Source organism: Cricetulus griseus, chromosome 5, assembly GCF_003668045.3.
Source record: "Cricetulus griseus strain 17A/GY chromosome 5, alternate assembly CriGri-PICRH-1.0, whole genome shotgun sequence".
Classification (NCBI taxonomy): domain Eukaryota; kingdom Metazoa; phylum Chordata; class Mammalia; order Rodentia; family Cricetidae; genus Cricetulus; species Cricetulus griseus.
Window position 1 is genome coordinate 96,079,490 of NC_048598.1, and position 15,982 is coordinate 96,095,471.

At 44.5% G+C, this 15,982-nt stretch overlaps 1 protein-coding gene and 1 pseudogene across 1 annotated transcript in view; both read right to left on the reverse strand.

The window, feature by feature from the left end:
• The window catches only part of Adgre1 (adhesion G protein-coupled receptor E1), a 90,289-nt gene that overhangs the window by 54,514 nt on the left and 19,793 nt on the right, over positions 1-15,982 (reverse strand). Inside the window, exons 8-11 of the mRNA XM_035445847.1 lie at positions 15,567-15,707; positions 15,334-15,480; positions 12,796-12,884; positions 5,106-5,189 (exon numbers count right to left, since the gene is read on the reverse strand). Coding sequence (XP_035301738.1) covers positions 5,106-5,189; positions 12,796-12,884; positions 15,334-15,480; positions 15,567-15,707 — 461 coding nt within the window. The remainder of the gene's footprint in view (positions 1-5,105; positions 5,190-12,795; positions 12,885-15,333; positions 15,481-15,566; positions 15,708-15,982) is intronic.
• On the reverse strand, positions 8,974-11,608 carry LOC103160304 (annotated as a pseudogene).

Here is a 15,982-nt window from a genome sequence, read left to right on the forward strand (position 1 = left end):
GGACTAGAGGGGCAGAAGAGGTCCCAGGGGAAAGGAAGGGGGTACCAGAGGGTAGTGGGAGGACATAACCACAATAGAGTAGACAGACAGATATATGAAACTCAAAACTAAAGAAAAATGTTGCATGAGGCTGAAATGACTCAGAGATCAAGAGCACACACTGTTCTTACAGAACACCCAGGTTCTGTTCTGACACCCACACTGGGCAGCTCACAACTGCCTGTAACTCCAGCTCCAGAGGGATAGGACTTCTCGGGCCTCTATGGGTCACACGCACACAAGACACACAAAGTTGGCAAAAAAAAAATCCTTAAAATGCGAATATAGAGTTTGTATTTTTGGAACATAAGAATAAAAAACTATAGAGTTGTAGCATAGATATCATGTGCATGCATGTGTGTAAGCGTGTGTGCGAGCACACAGGCTATATTCTCATGTGGAGGCCATATGCCAAGTGTGGCTCCCACACCAGGTGCCTTTCATCTTGTGACTGGGCCTCTTGCTGGCCTGGAACTCAACAAATGGACTATGCTGGGTGGCCAGAGCCCCCCGGGCCCCGTCTCCCAGTGCTGAGATTTCAAATGCATGAGCTCTGCCTAGCTTTTGTGAGATATTTTTCTGGTGATAGAACTTAGGTCTTCATGCTTACAAAGTGGCTCTTTACCCACTGAGCCATAACCTGAGTCAGATACACACAGTTTAACCATCATATGTAACCATATGCATAAATATGTATTGTCTTATTTAGTATGGAGCCAATGGAGTACTACTCAGCAGAAAAAAAAATGGAATCTTGAAATTTGCAGGAAATGGATGGAACTCAAAGAAACCATTCTGAGTGAGGTAACCCAGTCACAAAAAGACAAACATGGTATGTACTCACTCATATGTGGATTTTAGACATAGAGTAAAGGATTACCAGCCTACAATCCATACTGCCAGAGAAACTAGGAAACAAGGAGGACCCTGAAAGAGACAAAATGTCTCCTGGAGAAGGGGAAAGGCTCACCATCCTCTGAGAAAATTGAGAACATGGGAAGGGGGGAGGGAGTTACTAGAATGAGAAGGGAAGAAGGATGCAGACGTCATGAGGGAGCAGAAAGGTTGAGTCAGGTGTAGATTAGAAGAAACGATATGTGATAGGTAGGATTTTAGTTGGGGGTGGTAGAGGAGGAAGGGAGGGAGAAGGGAACTGGGATTGTCATGTAATTCAATCTTGTTTGTAATTCAAATAAAAAATAAAATGATTTAAATGTAAAAAATAAAAATAAATAAAAGAACACAGTAATTGAAAAAAAGAAATTACAGGCAATTATTATTCCTAGTTTGATATGAGAAAACAATGATTCACATTTTATTGATATTAAGAGGCATCACCAGGATTTGAGTTGTGAGGACTGTTATATGGCTCTGTGGCTAAAAGCTCTCAGTGCTCAAGCATGAGGACTGAGATTCAGATCGAGTACACTCATCAAGTGGCTCACAGATAGACACGGGAACTCCAGCTCCAAGGAATCCAGGACCCCATTCCAGCCTCCATGGATAACACACACACACACACACACACACACACACACACACACACACACTTTTGTTATTGTTGTTTTTCACAACAGGGTTTCTCTGTGTAGCCTGGCTGTCCAGGAGCTCCCTCTGTAGACCAGACTGGCCTCAAACTCATAGAGATCCACCTACCTCTGCTTCCTGAGTGTTTGGATTAAAGTTGTGTAACAACAGTACCACTTTTATACTCTTACAGATACACACAAGGAAAGAAAACCATAAATAAAATCAACTTTTAGAAACTGCATTTAACTTTAGAGGTCCAGAACCAAACACTGTTTGTTTGGTATACTAAGTTTCTCAGTTAGTGCTCTATAGATGACTCCACTTGTGTGTGTGTGTGTGTGTGTGTGTGTGTGTGTGTGTGTGTGTGTGTGTGTGTGTGTTAGGAGCCATAGGAGTATACAGCAGGTGATAACCAGTGTTCAACAGTCCTGCCTACCAAATTAATGATTGTCTGATAGAGAGCCCCACCTGATAAGGCCATGGAGTTACTGGCTGTGGAAAACAGTTGCTCCTGTCTGTGACTTCTCTCATGAGTCACTTCATTTCTTCCCTATGAAATTCATTTCTTCCCTACGAATAGCTTTTTGGGTGTTCTCCAACTGCTTGTGTGTTTATCTCATGAAAATATTCCATCTACTGAGCACTTACATCTGTGGATAGTCAGAAAGATAACGTTTCATTTAGTTGTATGATTTTGATATATAGAAAATATACTGGGACCTGGGACATGCTTCATAAGTGGAGCTATTTGTCCCATGAGGTCTGTAAACATTTAAAAACCTGCCTTTTTTTGCTCAGACTTACTGCACACTATTAGCCCACTTTAACCTCAAAGCAAGTTCAAACTAGACTAAAGGGGAGGAGAAAATCACAGTATAACCTCAGAAAATAAATGGAATAATAACAAAAATAATCTGGAAGCAGCAGTGCACCCTGTGGATCTAGAAGGTGAAGGAGGGCTCCGGAAGCACTGAGCCATCTAGGTGGAGATGGTAGGATTTCCCAGTGAGAAGCCACCTGAAGAACAGAGTAGCTACTCTAAATGAAAGGTGAAAAGAGCCTAAATGGATACAATAATGAGAAATGGTGCATTTTAACCAATCAAAGGGGTGAGAGTGAGTGATACCATATGCTCAGTCCTAAACAGAACATCACTCTCACCCTCCCCCAGCCCAGGGAGCATCAAGGAAGAAGGGGCAGGAAGAAGGTACAAAGTGGGGAAGTGCAGTGAAAAGCAGGCCTCAGACACAGCCCACTGTTAACACTTGAGCTCACAGCAGCTGTCCTGTGCCTGAAGATCACAGCAGCTGTTAATGCATGAGCTCACAGAGGCTGTGCACACCTGCAGCTCACAGAGGCTTGCACACCTGCAACTCACAGAGGCTTGCACACCTGCAGCTTACAGAGGCTGTGCATGCCTGAAAATCACAATGTCTGTGCACACCTGCAGCAAACAGAGGCTGTGTACCCCTGCAGCTCACAGAGGCAGTGCACACCTGAAGATCACAGTGCCTGTGCACACCTGTAGATCACAGTGCTTGTGCACACCTGCAGCTCACAGTGCCTATGCTGTGAGGTCCAAGATCAGTCAATATTCCATAGACTGCACTAATTTGGAGTCTGTGGATTATTTTTAAAAGGGAAATATATGAAGGGGGCATGTCCATGGTGTCTGATGGGGAGGAAAGATGGTAGTGGAAGGGTGATTTGTGAGATGGGTTATGAAGGCAGTGGGCAAAAGCACCTTGGCCTGGAGGACTGCCATTTTGACTTCAGACTCCACTTTATCTGCAGGGTGAAATAAAGTTGAGGTCCCCAAGCCCTAGGAAAGCTGAGAACTTTCCAAGAGATGATCAACCACTTCCCTAAACTATAGAAGTAGTTGTTAAGCATCTTTAGCTCTTTAGAAACATTGTGACTATTCACAGCAGCAGAAGGAACAAATGAGACTGATTGGTTGGACTGAAAGGCTTACATTGTATCCATTGACAATGATGAAACTGAAAGACCCCTGCCCCTTAGCCCTTTCTTTCTCAAGTTTGCCTCCTCCTCCGATCAGCGGCTTCCCCGATCCCCACCCCCGCCGGCCTCCACTTCCCCTGCCGCCGCACGCCCGGCCCGAGGGCGAGCACCAGGTGGGCCGGCCCGAGGGCGAGCACCAGGTGGACCGGCCCGAGGGCGAGCATCAGGTGGGCCGGCCCGGGGCCCCGCCCCCACGCCCCCGCCCGATGGGGAACACTCCGTCCAGCACCCCGTCCCAAGGTCAGCTATCTGGACGCGGAGGGGGAATTGAGTCTGTTGTACCAGACACCAGACCTTGAGAATATGCTGGTCTGGAATGGCTCTGTGCCTCATTTGAACCATCCAATAGAAATGACTCTGTACTTTGCCTCATTTGAATGACTCTGTACTTTGCCTCACTTGAATAACTCTATACTTCACCTCATTTGAATAACCCTATATAGCGCCTCATTTAAATTGACCAATAGGAATAACACTGTACTGCGCCTCATTTGAATTATCCAATAGAATCTCTGCTTCTCGCTTCTGTATTGCGCTTTCTGCTATATAAGGACCCCTCTCCCTTGGCCTGGCGCGCTTGGCCCAACAGAAGCTAAGCCGCCCCGGGTACCCGTGCCGCTAATAAAGCCTCTTGCAGTTTGCATCCAAGTTCGTGGTCTCGCTGATTCCTGGGTATGGGTCTCCTCCTACGAAAGTACCTCTTCAGGGGTCTTTCAAAACCTTCAAAGAAGCCCTTAATCTCTAAATCCTGAAAATTGTAACTGTAACTTGCAAACAAATGTCAAGTTTGTGTTTATAAACCCCACTTCTGCACCTGTTCAGGGCTGTCAGGAGAAACACAGCTCCCATGTCCTTGTGCTTCAGCCCTGATCTATCAATGACCCACTTATGTAGTAAATAGTTAAAATCTTTATAACTCATAAATATTGCCTCTCTCCTTCCTCATGGGGCATAACAGCCTAGGTGTAACAGTTTACATGTGTGAAATTATGGTTTACATGTATGAAATTGCCAAAGAACAAATAAAATATACTCTATTTTGAAAGAATAAAACAATATCAAAATAAAGAAGGATATCACCCAGACGAAATTGAATGGGGTGAGGAGATGGGTACAAGACAGGAAAGAGCAGGAATACAAACAAAGAATAATAACATACATCCCTGAAAATGTCAGGAAAAACCCATTATATTCTATGCTAACAAAAATAACTAAAAGGTGAAGACATGCTAAGATGCTGAAGACAATATCTGAGGTTATGCCGGGTCTACATTCACATGTGCACATACACACACACATATGCACTCACACACATGCACCCACATATATACACATTCATACAATCATGCTTGCACACAGACACACATGTATGCATGCACACACACACACACACACACACACACACACACACACACATATATACACATGCACCCACACACACATTCATGTAGTCATGCATGCACATGCTCAGAGTGGTGGGAAGAGACAGACACAGATAAAGGTGCTGCTATTACCTGCAGGGACACTGGGGCACTTTTGTTTGCACAGGTGTTATCCAGGATGCTGAAGGTGGCGTTCACGAGTGTGCAAAAGGAGGCCTGTGTCACAAGAGAAAAAGCATGTCTGAGTACTAGCCAGTCTGTTGTGAATTATGAAGTCTACAAATTGATCAATAAAGCCCAACATATGAGTGCTCCAAATTCCTCAGGGAAATAAACACTCATCCCATCAAGTTTTCATTTAAGAGAAGTTGAGAATGATGGTGGATAACAGGCCCATTTGCTCAGAAGAGTTCTGGCACATCCTGCCCAGCAGGAAAACCACAGTTCACAATGGCCTGGTATACAGTTCATGAGTAACCAGGAGAGGTGAAGACTCCAGCTACAAACAAAGGGCAAGCAAGAAGTTCTAAACTGAGATGATTTTACCAGGGCACACTGTACACCCATGTAGAGACAGCCCGAATATACTCTTCAGTATGGAGAGTTATTTCATTTCTGTCACTCAGATAAAATACTTTGACAAAAAGCAACTTGAGAAAGTGTTGGAAGCCAAATCTCAGGGCTTGTCATGAGATCCTAGGCCATGCTTAGCAGGCCACATAGTTAACCTTTACATAGCAGCTCCTTAGAACCTCAGCTCAAGAAAAGAAACAACTTGACCCAGTCCTCCACCTACAGGCTCAGTCACCTAGGCAACCCTTCCTGGACTTCTTACTCATGAACTCTTTACCCTGCCAAACATCCTCTTTGTGGCTTCCTAATATCCTGCCTATACTAACACCTGGTGCACAAACAACCCATTCTGCCACTCCCCATATCCTGACTATATAAGCTAGCCTGAGAGAAAAGTAAAGTTTGCCACTTGATCAGAATCCTGTCTTGTGGTCGTTCTTTCTGTGTCTCTTGTCCCCATTCCCTATCCCTGACTGTCTTGCCCCAGGTTGACGTCCTGCAGGCCGGGACAGGAAAGGAAGGGTTTGCTTCAGTTTACAGTTCTAGGTTACTGTCCATGATAGTGGGAACTCAAGGTAGGAACCTGAAATAACTCATCACTGCCACAGTCAGTAGCATAGAGCAATGCGTGCATGCCCATTCACTTGCTCAGCTCTGTTTCTCCACTCTTACACAGTTCAAGACCCTGCCTAGGGAAGGCTGTTACCCACTGTGGGCTCAGCCTTCCCATATCAATTAACTTAGTTAAGACAATTCCCCTTAAACACACCCACAAGCCAACACAATGCAGACAGTAATTGAGACTCTTCCCAGGTAATTCTAGGTTGGGTCAAAATGACAATTAAAGTTAATCATTAAGGACAGGTGTGTTGGTGTACACCTCTAGCCCTAGAACTTGAGAGGTGAAGGCAGGCAGCTCTTTGTGAGTTTAAAACCAGCTTGGTCTGCACATCAAATTCCAGGCTACGCAGAGACACATAGTGAGATCTTCTCACAAAAACAAACAAAACAAAAAGTACCAAATCATTACGCATGCTAATAAAGCAAATGGTATGAGTGAAAATGCAGTTCTCAAAAAAAATTGCAAATGGCCAAGAGTTACACAAAAAGTTCAATTATTGGCCATAAATGAAAATACATTTCAAAACAATATTGAGATTCCACATCATCAGAATCAGAAGGACACACTTAAAAAAGACAATGGCAGCATAAAGTGGACTCGGTGGGTTTACAAAGAGCACATGAAGTTGGGAGGAAATGTGGCAGTGGGATTAGAAGAGGAGTGAGTGGATTTGTTCAAAACGTGTGTATGATATTTTCAATCAATAAAACGTCACAATGAAATGACAACAAAGGCTGGTGAGGGTTGTGGGAGGTAGCTTTTGTGCACTGCTGGTGGGAATGTAGACAGATGTGGGTGTTGTGGAACTCAGCACACAGGCGCTCAGAGAGGGAAAACTCATCATGCCACCTAGCCTGAGGACATGCCTACAGGAATTGTCTCTGCTACAGAAATATCCAGAATACAGAGATTCACACAGAGAGAGCTAATCGGTGTTCCTGGAGCTCCGAGGAGGTATGGCAGCTCCTGCTAATGGATATGGAGATTCCACTGGGAATGATGAAGATACAGAACAAGATACTGATGATTTTTGCATGGCACTGTAAATTCACTGCAAGCCACTGAACTGTACACTTTTAGGTAGTAATGTGATGGCCAAATCTCAATTTGATGAAATCTACAATCCCTTTAGAGACAGACACATTTTGGGTATGCCTGTAGGGGATTCCTTTTTTCTCTTTCTCTCTCTTTTTTTTTAAATTACTATTTTATGTGTATGGCTGTTTTGATCACCTGTGTGACTTCCTGGTCTCTGTGGAGGACAGAAGGGTGTAGAATGCACTAGAACTGGAGTTATAAGTGGTTGTAAACCATCATGTGGATGCTGGGATATAAACCTGGGTCCTCTGGAAGAGCAGGCAGTACTATTAATCTTTGAGCAATCTCTCCAGCCCTCTATGGAGTACTACCTTAGGTTAATTGGAGTGAGAAAACCTGCCCACTGCAGGTGGCACCATCTCCTTGGCTGGGATTCTGAACTGTATATATAAGGAGGGAGTGAACTGAGCACCAACACTCATTGCGCTCTGCTTCCTGGCTTCAGATGCAATGTGACCAGCTGCCTCAAGTTCTTGCTACCAGCCCTTCCTCACCTCTAAGGACTGCGCCCTCACACTGTGAGCCAAGATACGTTGCTTTTGTCACAATATTTTATCACAGCAACAAAACAAGTAACCAGGATGAATAGATTATATATTGTATGTGTTCTACCACAACTAACCACAAAAACAGTGTTCCAAGGTGTGTAGAGGTTCCACACGTAATGTGTAAACTCACATTAATGTAAGGTGGATGTGAATTCTTTTACTGGCCACAGTGAGTTTAATGGGTCAGGTTCTCCATTCACAACCCATCAACCCATTTTTGCCTGAGGAGTGTTTACACAACTCCAGGGTATAAGGTGTGTGTGTGTGTGTGTGTGTGTGTGTGTGTGTGTGTGTGTGTGTGTGTATTATAGTATGTATATGCATATACACACAAATTAAACATTTACTGATAATAAATCATGAAACTTATCTCAAATTAGTTGGACTTAAGAAGCAGCTCAAAAATAGAGAACATACCTAGCAGACACAAGACCCTGGGTTCAATCCTCAGCATCACAAAAGTGCAGTTAAAATTTAAATATTTTAAAGGGTTTAGAGAGAGAGAGAGAGAGAGAGAGTGTGTGTACATGTGCTCACACACATGTGCATACATGTATATATGTATGTGCCCACATGTACCCTGTAAATGTGATTGCTTTGGGGGCCATAAGAGGACACCACATCCCTCAGAGCTGGAGTTACAGGCAGTTGTGAACCACCTGATGTAGGTAGTGGGCATCTAACTCAGGTCTTCTGGGAGAGCAGCCACATTCTTGACCACAGACTCAACTTCTCCAGCTGACCTGCCACTCATTTTTCTTTTAAAAGAATTCCTTGGGTTTTGTCAGACAAATACTGTGTCTTCCCAACTAGCTGAATATTATTTGGTCAATGAGATGTGACTAGAAGTGACACTTAGGAGTATTCTCTTTTTGTTTTTTGTTTGTTTGTTTGTTTGGTTGGTTGGTTGTATTTTTTTTTGTAGAGGTGCCTATTTAACTCAGTTTTTTAGACTTTTCATTTTCCATTTAGATACAGTACTAATAAGTGCAATGCTTTGTTTCCTCTCCCTGTGCACATGTTCAGTGTTCAAGTTCTATTGGAAATGTTCAGTAATTTCTTGTAACATCTTAAATTTAAAACTGTCACGTAACCTGCTAAACTTGGGTCCTTCAAATATTTCCCTGTGGAACAAAGCTACACCTCTACTTGGATTGACTTAATCCACCTCTTCAATGGTGGGCCCGGAAGAAACACCACCAGAGGGAGGAGCTCCAGCACCAGGGAAGCAGTCCTCCAGGCATGCCACCCTCACTCTGGTACAATTTCATAATGATGAGACTGCAGACTTTCTCCAGTTCTTTCTGCTGGTGTTCTAAGTCTTCATTCTTTGTAGTCTATTCCTAGCCAGAATTGCACTTGTCTAGAATCTTTGGTTTGTCCTCATCATTGATCTTGCCTTGAAGTTTCTCATCTCCAGCTGTTGCTTTCATGCTAACTACATAGGCCTCTAATGAATTCTTGGGTGGTACCTTCTCTCTTTGCTTCTCATTTTCAGCTTTGCACTTCTCAACTTCCTAGGTCATGCACTCAATATCCTCCTTGCTCAAGTGGCCCTTGTCATCGGTGGTGATGATCTTGTTCTCCTTTCCTGTGCTCTTATCTCCAGCAGAAGCACTGAGAGTGCCATTGGCATCAACGCCAAAGTGACTTCAGTCTGGGCAACACCACTGGGTACTGGAGGTGTACCTGTGATTTCAAACTGTCCAAGAATCTTGCTATCCTTGGCCATGGCCTTTTTTTATGCAAACTGCATGAGGCTTTATTGTAGTTGTTTAACAAGCTAACCCCATGTTATCTAGGGCCTTCCATCCATCCACCATGGTGGATGACTAGAAAGACAGCTCAAAGCGTCTGCATAGAGATCTTATAGGGCAGCGTAAGGGGAGTGTCTAGGAGTACGCACAGGCTCAGGATTGGTGTGGCTCCAGGCTTGGAGGGTTTGCCCTGTGTTGATTGGTCAACTGGTTGTTAGGCCATGGCCTTTTTGCCTTCATACACATGAATGAACACATTCAACTTGTCAGAGTAGGTGGTGAAGGTCAATGTCTGCTTGGGAGGGATGGCAGTATTGTGCTTGGTGAGGACAGCAATGATTCCATCAGCAGTTTCAATACAAGGAAAAGAGGGGCTACATTCAAGAGCAGCAAATCCTGAACATTCTCAGACTTGGCTCCAGATAGAAGAGTCTCCTGGATAGCTGTACTAGAAGCAACAGCTCCATCAAGGTCAATGCTCCTATTCAGTTCTTTTCCACTGAAGAAGTCTTGCATAAGCTTCAGAATCTTGGGGAATCCTGCCAGAACCACCCACCAGGACAATATCATGGATCTGTGAATTGTTTAGTTTGGCTTTTTGGGGGGGCGGGGTTTCAAGACAGGGTTTCTCTGTGGCTTTAGAGGCTACCCTGGAACTAGCTCTTGTAGACCAGGCTGGTCTTGAACTCACAGAGATCCACCTGCCTCTGCTTCCCGAGTGCTGGGATTAAAGGTGTGCGCCACCAATGCCTGGCTTAGTTTGGCATCTTGAAGAGCCTTTTCTATAGGATCCACAGTGTCATGGAACAGGACAACACTCAATCCTTCAAATTGATCACAAGTAATGGAGGCATAGAAGTTGATTCCCTCATAAAGAGATTCAATCTCAGTACCAGCCCGGGTGCTGGAGGAGAGGGTTCATTTAGTCTGTTCACAGGCAATAACTCTCTTGTTCTCACTGATGTCATTGTGTTTTTGTTTAAACTCAGCAATGAAATGGTTGGCTATTCAGCTTCCAGATTCTTCTCCACCCAAGTGAGTGTCTCCAGCTGTTGATTTGACTTCAAAAGTTCCATCCTCCATATTGAGGATTGACACATCAAAAGCACCACCTTCCAAGTCAAAGCTCAGCACATTCCTTTCAGCCCCAACCTTCTTAGCTAAGCCATATTCTTTTTTTAACTTCTATTAATTCTTTGTGCATTTCACATCATACATTCTGATCCTACTTATCGCCCCATCTTCTCACTTCTGCCCTCTGTGCTTGCAGCCTCACCCCCAAATCAAAGTCAAATTTCAAAGAAAAAACAAACCCTAAAGAAACAAAACAAAAAAAGAATCTTGTTGTAAAAGCTGTAGTGTGGCCCATGGAGTCACACAATTTACCCTTTAGCCCATTCGTCTTTACTTGCAAGTGTTCATTGCCATAAGTCACTGATCTGGCTCAAGGCCTCTGGCTTCTGCTATGCCACCAAGAATGGGTTCTCACTGGGGCTCCTCTTGGATATCCTGTTGTCGTGTGTCATGACAGGATCCAAATCCTGCACCTCCGGATTCATAGGTTCATCCCCTTCACATGACCCAACAGTTCATAGACTCAGTGAATGTTGGGGTGAGCCAACACATAGCCCTGGTTCTGGGCCTGGGTGGTCAGCCTAGTAGCTTTTCCTCACCATCACCACTATCACTACCCAGGTGAGCTCTCCAGCACTGCTTAGGCTAGCTCACCCAATGCAGCCTTCAGCAAGAAGTGGAACCAGTTGTCCTGCTCTTGGGTCCTCAGATCTGAGTTCCTCAGACTCTTATCCAGGGCCAGCTCTACCTCTTTGCCCAGGCAAAGTGCAGGGCCCTCTCTGCTAATTGCTGTAGGGGGTAATATGAGGGGGACACAGGGTCAACTCTCCCTCTTCATGCCCTCAGTGCTAGTTCACTTAAGCCTGCAACAACAACTCTAGTGTTCTACCCAGGTGGGGTGCAGGGCCCACTCTCTTGTATGCTGAAGCCAGCATGGGGCAGGGCTAGTTCTCCCACTCTCATGATCCTGGAGCCATCTTTCTCACTTGTCACAGGTGGTAAGAGGCGAAGGAAAAGGGAAACTTTACCTCACCCAAGCCATTGAATGTCTAAGCATATTCTTAAAGAGAAAGGGAACTTTAACTTTTTCTTGTGCTCTCTCCACTGCCTAAGATATGGATCTGATGGCAGAAGCTGGAGCAACCATTTTGGGCCACAGAGAAGGAGTCTTGTATGAAGAAAGGAGTAATTCCTACTTTTAAAAACAATACAGCCACTATTGGTTTTGCTATTTCACTATTGCATTTATTTTGTTAACATTGCTGAAGCAAGTGTGCACCACCTCTGGGGTTTGGGCAGCTAATCAGTTGTCGAGAGTGCTAAAGAGTGTGAAGGATGTATTGCACAGCTGCTCCAATTCCCTCTTTCATCATCTGTGTCACTAAGGCTCCCAGACTCAAAGGGACTGTCATGAAACCCATGACAGGGAACAACTTTGCCCCTCGCTTTCTGTTTTTCCCAGCACAAGGCTTCCCCCAGGATCATTCTAGGAATCCCAAGACACAGTCCCTCTGGCCCTCACTAACAAGATTCAATAAAAAAAAAGATTGCTGAAGTAATATTCAACGTAAGTGGTTTCTTGGAAAACATCAAGAACTAAGGATGTTCAATAATGCTTACATATTCAATAAAAATATGTACCCAGCCCTAAAAGGAGCATCTATATCAAAGCCACACACACACACACACACACACACACACACACACACACACACACACACCAAGGTTTGTGGAACATAATGGACCAAGAGGTAGAAAGAAAGAAAGATAGGAAGAGTGGGGAGGAAATAAGTGAGATGCTGTCTTCTGGACATGACATGGCAAAGACACTCATGAACACATAGCAGCTGTGGGTATCTACACAATACCAAGCCAGCCAAAATTCTAGGCATAGACTAAGAGCTCTTGGCAGTGAGAGTTTCTGGGAGAGGGAGAATCATTCTTTCTTGGGGGTGTGGCATCTGGTGGAGTTCCGTGCTCACACGCATGTACGGGCACCAGTGACTGAATTTAGTGGATCATCATAGAAAAACAGGACATGAAGTTGGAAGAGAGCTAGGTTGAGGGAGGTTGGGGGTGATTATCATCGTATTTCATTACATATATCCATAAAATTTTCAAGAATAAAGGAAGTATGTTATAAAACTTACAGAGTCAAAATCCCTGGCGTTCCCTGCTTGGCACTGCTGAATCTGCTCGCTGTTGGGTATCAAGTCTTCCTTACACTTGAAGGGGATCCCTGGGAAGAAGAAAAATCAAGCACAGAAAACAGTGAGTTGTGACTACAAGGCAAAGCTGATTCTGTGACCTTTGTGCATAACCCCCAACCTCAGCCACAACACATAGCAGTGACTAGGACCAAACTGCAGCTACACGGTAGGTTAAGAACCTCCAAGGGTGTGTCACAGGTTTAAATGGAGCAAGTCAGAACATGATGCAAAGTATGATGCCCAAAGCCACAGTGACCATTCTATGTCAACTATCATCTCAACAGAACCCAGGAGCACATGGGAGGCTGGCCTCTGGGCAAGCCTGTGGCAGATCATGCTAATTAGGCTGACTGGTGAGGGAAGACACATCTTAATTGTGGGCAGGACCATCCCTTGGAAGGAGACCCTGGATCACACAGAAAGTCAAGCAGAAGCAACATGCATAGCTCTCTGTCCCTGACTGTGGACGTGATGTGACCAGCTGCCTTAAATTCCCCACCATGGTGGATTATACCTTGAACCAAGACAAGAACTAACAGTGGGAATGAAGACAAATAATAAATATATATTTCTAGATGGTTCTTGTGAGAAGGAAACAGGAAATGAAATAGGGAAGGAGCATGTGGGGACAGAATGGCACTGATGACCTCCTCACCCCTGTGGTGGGAGGACCCTTAGATAAATTTGTGTTGTTATTGTGCTTCATTGTAGCCATTCGGGCTACATAAATTCCATATTAGATATTAGTGTGTGGTGGTAGTTTACAGGTGTATGAACATTTTCATACATGTATATCATGTATGCCTGCATGTGTGGAAGTTAGAAGGTAGCATGTCTTCCTCAGTCACTCTCCACCATCATGGACTCTAATACTCTGGATCCATAAGTCCAAATAAACTCTCTCTTCTAAAAGCTGCCTTGGAAGGGGAAAGGGACAAGATCTCCTGAGCAAATTGGGAGCATGTAGAAGGGGGAAGGAGCTACGAGAATGAGAAGGGGAGAAAAGGAGGGGTGAGGAAGATATGAGGGAGCAGAAAGGTTGAGTTGGGGGAAGAATAGAGAGCAAGATAAGAGATAATATAATAGAGGGAGACATAGGTTTAAAGAGAGATCGGGCACTAGGGAAATGTCTGGAGTCCTACAAAGATGACACCAACTAACAATCTAAGCAATAGAGAAGAGGCTACCTTAAATGCCCTCCCCTGATAATGAGATTGATGACTGACTTATATGTCACCCAATAGCCTTTATCCAGGAGCTGGTGGAAGTAGAAGCAGACACCCACAACTAATCACTGAACTGAACTGAAATCCAGTTGCAGAGAAGGAGGGGTGATGAGCAAAGGGGTCCAGACAAGGCTGGTGAAATCCACAGAAACAGATGACCTGAACAAGGGAGAGCTCTTGGTTTCCAGACTGGGAAACCAGCATGGGACTGATCCAGACCCCAGGAACATGGGTGTCCCTTGTTGTAGTAGATTAGTACTTATCCCTAGCATAGGTATGGATTTTGGGAGCCCATTCCACATAGAGGAATACTCCCTGAGCCTATACACATGGGGGTGGGCCTAGGCCCTATCCCAAAGAATATGATAGACTCTGAAGATCCCCTATGTAAGGCCTCACCTTCCCTGGGGAACAGAAAGGGTATGGGATAGGTAGGGTGTTAGTTAGAGGAGACAGGAGAGGAGGGGAGGGAGAGGGAACTGGGATTGACATGTAAAACAATCTTGTTTCTAATTCAAATAAAAAAATGGAGGGAAAAAAGTTGCCTTGGTCGTGGTATTTCATCACAGCAATAGAAAAGTAACTAACGCACAGGGACTCATCCTTAAAGAAAACTGGCCCTCCCTGGGCAGCGAGCAACTGCCTCTCAGGACTCATGCGCTCCTCCCGGATCTGTGTTCATGCTCAGTGCCCTAACCTCAAAGACCTTTTAATATATGTTCCTTAAATTTTTAACCTTTTGTCATTCTTGAGAGAAAAAAAAAAACAATAAATGCTTTCACAAGACTCTGAAGTACCGGAGAGCCTGAACTCTACTCATGGTTTCAGTTTCCATCTAAAGCTGTCCACCCTGTGTGAAGCACAGGACTTTTGCACATACTATAACCAGGGCCAATGTGATCTCCACTCTTTCAAGTTTATATTTTAAACTGTGTGTGGTCCTGCACACCTGTGATACCAGAAGTTGGAAGATGGAGGGATGAGGAATGGGGTTCAAAGCCACCAGTGAGTTTGAGGCTAACCTCAACTACATGAAACTGTCTTAAAAAAATGTCTTAAAAAAAGTTGATCCAAAATCCACTCAGTAATTTAGTGTTGGGTGTACCGATGAATCCATAAAGGAGTGAATAAGTAGGAAAATACTGCATGGGTGAAATGAAAATAAACAGAGAACCCAGTTATTGGAAAAGAAAACAGGTTTTATGAGCAAAGCCAAGACTCAGCTCCCCATGCCAAAGCACCAAAACATTACTTTTGCAGCTAAAGTTGCCATGTGCCTGGGAGCCTTCTGGCTCTGGTCGGAAGTTGGGAAGGCAGCCACAGATGTAGGAGCCCGGGACATTGGTGCAGACAGAATTTCGTCCACATGGTGATGGATCTTGGATGCATTCATCAATATCTGCAATAAAAATAAAACATATAAAGAAATTTGGAAAACTGGGGAGAAGTCCATATGCCAGGCCATCCTGGAAATCCTCTGCTCACCTTCACATGCCACTTCTGGGTCTGTGAAATTCACTTGTCCATTGCTCAGTGCAAAGCCAGGGTGGCAAGTGCAGAAGTAGCTCCCAGGAGTGTTAGTACACAATGAGTTGGAAGGGCATATGGCATCACATTCGTCAATATCTGCATGGTGGAGAGGAGTGTGGGGGAGCAATGGCTCAGTGGTACAGAGCTTGCAGTACAAGTATAAGGACCTCAGTTTGACCCAGCAGTCCGTTGCCCTGGTTTCACTTCTGTTGCTGTGATAAAATACCCTGACAGAAAGCAGTTTAGGGGGAAAAAAAGGGTTACTTTAGCTCACAACTCCAGCTTGTGGCCATCACTGTGGGAAAGTCAAGGAAGGAACTTGAAGCAGCCAGTCCTATCCACAATCAGAAACAGAGAGAGAATGAATGTAT